This window comes from Vollenhovia emeryi, unplaced genomic scaffold (assembly GCF_000949405.1).
Source record: "Vollenhovia emeryi isolate VEMERY1.0 unplaced genomic scaffold, V.emery_V1.0 DF939179.1, whole genome shotgun sequence".
In the NCBI taxonomy this organism is placed as follows: Eukaryota; Metazoa; Arthropoda; class Insecta; order Hymenoptera; family Formicidae; genus Vollenhovia; species Vollenhovia emeryi.
Window position 1 is genome coordinate 939,864 of NW_011967187.1, and position 6,478 is coordinate 946,341.

Consider the following 6,478-nt stretch of genomic DNA (forward strand, 5'->3'; position numbering starts at 1 on the left):
TTTTGCAATTTTGGTAATAGTTAACGAGTAATTAATTATTAAAAATCGTTGTCTTAGGCCGGCCTACCGCCTAATTCGAGCGCGTGGCAAGATGTGACCGCCCGGCGATCGATATTGCTATGCGCACATCTCGCCACGCGCTCGAATTGGGCGGTAGGCCGACCTAAGACAACGATTTTTCATAATTAATTACTCGTTAACTATTACGAAAATTGCAAAATGGTACAGGACTTTTTCATTCATCTCGATCCGTTCTACCTTCTCAAAAATTTTGTCGGATATGGAAAGACTCACCCTGTATAACAAAATTTAATATATCGTTTCTATGTTCAGTATACCAGGCAGGTATTTCTTAATGCACACTTAACGCAGAAATATTTTTCTGAAACTTAGTATCTCGCGCAAATGATATTACAAAATAAATGAACATTTAAAAATAAATTGAAGCGTACCGTCAAACTCATCCACACCCAAATTTTCGAAATTGTTACGGACAACTCTGTCATTAGGGTTCCCTGGAAAATTCAATAGATGTTACCGAACGAATTAGACGGCGACAAATTGTGTCTACAGTATTTAAACTAGCTCTCGCAAACTCACTGCATCTCATGCGCAAAATACATCTGTCTGGATCCGCATGCTCGCTCGCAAAAACAGGAGCACATTTCTGATAAAAATGTTGCTTGTGACTGAATGCAGGATGATCGCAGATTGAGTGATTAGCCCTTTCGCAGAAGGGCGGAACATTTCTACCTAAATACAAAAAAAATTTTTTTTTAGTTAGAAACGTAACAGTTACACGTATGTAAGAAACTTTGAGAATTACACGTGAGACGTATAATTTATCGCATGCTAATAATTAACATTATCAGTACCTTCATATCCCGGTTTGCAGACGCAATTCAGTCTATGATCTGATTTCACCCGGAAATATTCGCCATATTTATATTCTTTACCGTCTACGACACAAGTACCTCTGTCTTCCGGCTTTTCAGCTAAACGTAAGAAAATACTTACACTTTTGTTTCTCGGGTCAGGTTTTTCATTTTCTGGTTAACGGTTAACCGGAAGTTAGTCGACTCTCCGTCTTTTTCTACGTTATTATCTGAGAAGAGACAGAGAGTCGACTAACCTCTGGTTAACAATTGACTAGAAAATGAAAAGCCGGGCCTAGGAGTCTCAATTGATTCTCGTCACAGTTTCATTTAATCACATCGAGCAGGTTTATATGGACATGTAATTTCTTAAATAATTATTTATATAAAATTTTTCTAAGTATCAGAGTATCATTAGAATATATTTATGATAAATAATAATATAAATATTACAACTGATAACATACTTTTGTGAGTACCTTTCGGTGCGGATAATTTTGACGTACTTGACTATAAGTGTCGTAAATAATGTGTGTAATTTTGATTAAAAATTATTACTCACGACAAATTTGCGTTGGATCTCCGCAACATTTTGACAGGTCGTGCATTAGATAGCAGCCTTTTCTTACATGTTCCGTCGGACATACAGATTTAATATCAGTGCACTCAAATGCAGCGCTGTACGGAAAAGTTGAACAGTTTACAAAAATTTAATTTTGACTTTCTATTTTCTATAATTTAACTATATCTCGCGGTTAAATTCAGCTATATCTTATAGTTACATTAGAAATAATATGACACGATAAACATTTAATATCTTCATTTGACATCAAATACTGTTACATCGCAATGCACACTAGCTATATAGAGATTTTGCATTGTGCAATGACTCTTCATAAATGAGTAATTTAAAAATCTACGTAGCATCTAAATAAGTTGAATCAGAAATCCGTCTAGCAACCATTAAAAATAAGAAAAAGTCGCGCAAAAAATTTTACATCAAAGTAAACGAATTCCTTACCATACGTGAGTTATGTTCACATATCCGTTACAGGTATAATACTTCAAATAGCATGAAAATAACATTTGTAAAAGAGTGATCTTAACATTAAAACCTAAATTTTTAATATAAAAAATATCGTGGAGATTTCTTCATGTTGCCTGTATTGAAAGCCACTAGTTGCCGGCGTTGGTTCGCGATTTACACAAGCACGAGTCTGTCGGACTTTCGTTACATTACATGTACATCCTTTTTTCCGTTTATTTTATTTTAGCGGTCTACAAAAAGTCTATAAAGTTGCGACGACCGTCTCGCTTTGTGTCAAATTATACGAAGTAAACATATACGTTCGCACACTGTTTTCTACAATAGATACACCCATAACATATCCAATTTATTTTAAAATAATTCAACTCATTTATATTGGAGTCACACTTACATTCCAGGTTTTCCGATCGGATATTTGCAAGTACACATGTTGTCGCAAACATTTGCATCCATCGGTTTAAGTGTTTCGTTTAGCTCGTACTCGTGACCATTGATGTAACATTTGTTCGGAACTCTCGTCTGCATATGGCTACAGTTGTATCTTACCGGGCAACGGTCCCCGGCAGTTTTATACTCCGGCGTGCACCCGAGGTCCTCGTAATACTTCAACGGACCCGGGCAGCTCGTTCCACCGCCGTCTTTACGAAAAGGAAAATATCAAAGAAATGTTAGCGTTCGGATACATTATCGTGGAATATGCTCCGACAATAAAAAAAATGAATTACGACGGTTTTAAATCCATCAATATTACATAATATCCGAGGGGTAAACACCCCTGTGAAGTTAGCCCCCCATTATTTAAAACTTTAACTTTTTTTACGAGTTCCCTATAGATTTACAATAGTTCCAGAGTTCTTGATGGGTTTAAGAAATAGTTCTGCCCATTAAAGACGTTAAAATGAATTTTTTTAAATGGGGGGCTAACTTCACGCAGCCCCCCATTTTCGTAAAAACTAATTTTTTAATGGAGTTCTGGATAGATTTCGCATAGTTCTAGAGTTCTTGATACATTTTAACAATAGTTCTGCACGAGAAAGTAAAAAAAACGAAGTTGAATCAAGAAACAGTACCCCAGAAATAGGCATAACTATAAAAGTATTAATGTAATGGAATTTTGCCATTAGGATTTTCGATAGAACTCTGCGGGGGCTACCGGGAACTCTCAGGGAACTTGTAAAAAAAGTTAAATTTTTAAATAATGGGGGGCTAACTTCACAGGGGTGGGGTAAACCGCTGAAGGCATTGTGATGTACAGATTTGCGGTTTTACTGGGCATTACTGGCCATTGCTAGGCATTTTTTGTGCGTTAATTAAGGTATCAGACCTTGTTGGAGCATTATATAAAGTTAAGATAGGATAAAACAAAAGAAAGAAGATAAAATAAGATAATATGATAAAGTAATGTCCACTAGATATTAGTAGGCATTGGTGTACAATGTACATAATTTTGGTCAGCGATTTATTTCTCGGTAATATCTGACTAATTTTAGATTGTTATATTCGAGAACAGTTAAAACGTTACGACAAAAGCGATGAGAAAATGAGATATTGGTTTTTCCTTACGATTTACCAAAACCACGGCGATGATGGCGAATGCCGCGTAGACGTACACTCGAGGACAAACGCGTGTTTCACCCATGTTTGATCACGCGCAAATGCGTTGTCGACTGTAATATTCATCTTACCTTACTTACGTTATAAAACGATCAATTTGGAGAGGGATGCGGGAGAATATATCTAATAAATGTAAAAGTAAGCTTGATAGACGAGTTAGTAAGGAAAAAGAAGTACAAAGGACGTCACGAATACTTAGTTCTGTAAACGTTAAACCAATGTAAAGACATTTGAAAGATATCTCGATCTTTCCGTTTCCAACTTAAATTTGTAGTTAAAAAATCTGAACTAATCTATATTTACATATAGAGTTGATCAAGCTACATATAAATTCTTGATTGTCACGATTTTCGCAATGTCACATTTCCTCCATTGTCACGATTTGACAAGAGTAGTTATGTCCGTTTTCGGTCAGCACACTCGGGGAAAACAAAGACAGCAACCCATTTTGAGGCCCACAATTAGTAATCGAATTATTTGGATTGTGCGTAACTCCAGTCTTTTATGAATTTTACCCCGCGTAACTAAAAATCGCAATTAGCTATTCTACCTATATATCCAAGATTTTTAAGTAATACTATTCAATTCTCTCAATTCGTTCTGTCGATCTTCAGTAACGCAAAGATTATTTTCACTTAAGAGGCACTAACCGAAATGTTAAGTTGCTTGACTACAAAAAAAACGGTTACAATTTTTCCCAGAGTAGAATGCTACGAACAATCCAAATAATTCGATCGCCAATCGTGGGCGCTAAAATGCGTAGCTGTCTTTTTTTCCCTTGAGCATTCAAGTGCTTCACCGGGGATCGAACTAGACTGTGTGAAAACTAAATAAGGGCAAAAATACTAGAGATAATAGATTTTATTCTTGGCCGGAAAGATAGCCCGATTCGTAATTCCGCGGCGATAATCTGAAATGTTCGCGTTTTGATAGGAGGGAACTTGTGATGGTTATTCTTTGAGAGAGATGAGATCACGAAGGGGGGAGTATTAATATATGGAAGATTCGGTATATTGTTTTACCTTTTTATTCGTATCCTTTTATGTTACATGATAGTCGTGAAAGCCTAAGTATTTGACCCAAAAATACTGTCGTTTGAATGTCGGAACTAAAACTCCGTGTTCTGGTTATGCGCAAGAGAATAAGTAACTGTGAGTAGGCGGCTGAGTGTGGAGATAACACGTAAGAATGACGGTGAATCAGTTGCTGCGAGTAAAAGCTACGAGTGAAAACTGTGACGCTTTTCGCTCCTCTATATATACCCGAAAAAATGACAGGAACCTCCCCTGCTCGACTCACATTCGGGACTTATCTTAGTAGAAGGGAGAAGGTTTTTTCCAGAAGTTTGTGATATCTGGGTCCGGAATTATGTGTCCATTGGCCACGTTACTCTGTTGGAATTTAATCTGTAGACTACGTGTCTCTTGCCATGGTTTCCTTGCTGGAACTTTATTTGTAGATAAACAGAACGTTCTATGCGAGCATTCGAAGGAAAATTTTAGGAAATTGTAAGAATTTCGTTTATCCGTGACACCATAATGACTCGTTCTCCTTTTAATACGATAGATCGCGATATCCTAAATTCTTTTTGTAAAATTGCACAGCTTGTTTTACATCGCGGATCCCAAAGGCCAGTCAGCGTCACTCATTGTATGCTAAGGAAAAAGCGGTACACTCGAGGATAAACGCGTGTTTCTTCCATGATTGACCAGGCGCAAATGCGTTGTCGACTCTGTTATTCCCCTTATCTTACGAACGTTTTAGAGGCCACTGATTTGCCGAGGGATGCGAGGACACAAAGGAACATATGTAAGAAATATAAAAATATATATGAGAGTCGAGTCAGCGGGGAAACAGAAACACAAGGAACGTTACAAATATTTAGCTTCGTAAACGTTAAACTAATATAAAGACAGTAAAAAGATACCTCGATCTTTCAGGCGTTTCTAAGTAAAATTTGTAGTTTTGAAATCTTAAGTAACTAATCTACATATATTTACGGCTCTTGTACTTCCTGTACGAGTACACCGGCGTGCACCCGAGATCCTCGTAATACTTCAACGGACCCGGGCAGCTCGTTACACCGCCGTCTTTACGAAAAAGAAAATATCAAGGAAATGTTAGCGCTCCAATACATTATTGTTATATTCTAAAACAGTTGAAACATTACGACTGAAGCGATGAGAAAATGATATAGTGGTTTTTCCTTACGATTTACCAAAACCACGGTGATGATGGCGAACGTCGCGTAGACGTACACTTGAGAACAAACGCGTGTTCCTCCCATGATCGGGCACGCATAAATGCGTTGACGACTCTAATATTCATCTTACCTTACGAACGTTATAGAGTCTACTGATTTACTGAAGGATGCGAGAGTACGAAGGAACATATGTAAGAAATATAAAAATAAATATGAGAGTCGAGTCAGCAGGTAAACACAGTGAACGTTACAAATATTTAGCTTCGTAAACGTTAAACTAATATAAAGACAGTAAAAAGATACTTTGACCTTTCAGGCGTTTCTAAGTAAAATTTTGAAATCTTAATTTATATTTACGTATAGAGTTGGTCAAACTATCTATAAATTCTCGATTATCACGATTTTTGCAAGGTTACATTTTCCCCATTATGACTCGTTCTCCTTGTAACGCGATCGATCGCGATATTCAAAATTATTTTCGTGAAATTACGCAACTTGTTTTATATCGCGGATAACAAAGGTCAGTTACCGTCACTCATCGTATGTGACGAAAACGCGGCGGGAAATATGCGTGAATAAGAATAAACTTTACTGACGGGAGAGCAGATTTATCGATCTGGAATAAACTTGTAATTTGCTTGGTATCGTCAATTATTAAATAGGAAAGTAATATTTCGGGGAAAAGAATTATTCTCCATTTTTAAGATAAAAAATTATCGTTTATTTGAATTGCTATCT

The 6,478-nt window shown here is 36.7% G+C and overlaps 1 protein-coding gene across 1 annotated transcript in view; it reads right to left on the reverse strand.

The window, feature by feature from the left end:
• LOC105563280 overlaps positions 1-3,209 on the reverse strand; it is a 6,356-nt gene extending 3,147 nt beyond the window's left edge. Inside the window, exons 1-6 of the mRNA XM_012014744.1 lie at positions 3,203-3,209; positions 2,315-2,561; positions 1,438-1,553; positions 876-995; positions 601-753; positions 453-515 (exon numbers count right to left, since the gene is read on the reverse strand). Of these exons, the coding sequence (XP_011870134.1) occupies positions 453-515; positions 601-753; positions 876-995; positions 1,438-1,553; positions 2,315-2,561; positions 3,203-3,209 (706 nt within the window). The remainder of the gene's footprint in view (positions 1-452; positions 516-600; positions 754-875; positions 996-1,437; positions 1,554-2,314; positions 2,562-3,202) is intronic.
• Positions 3,210-6,478: the final 3,269 nt, after the last annotated feature.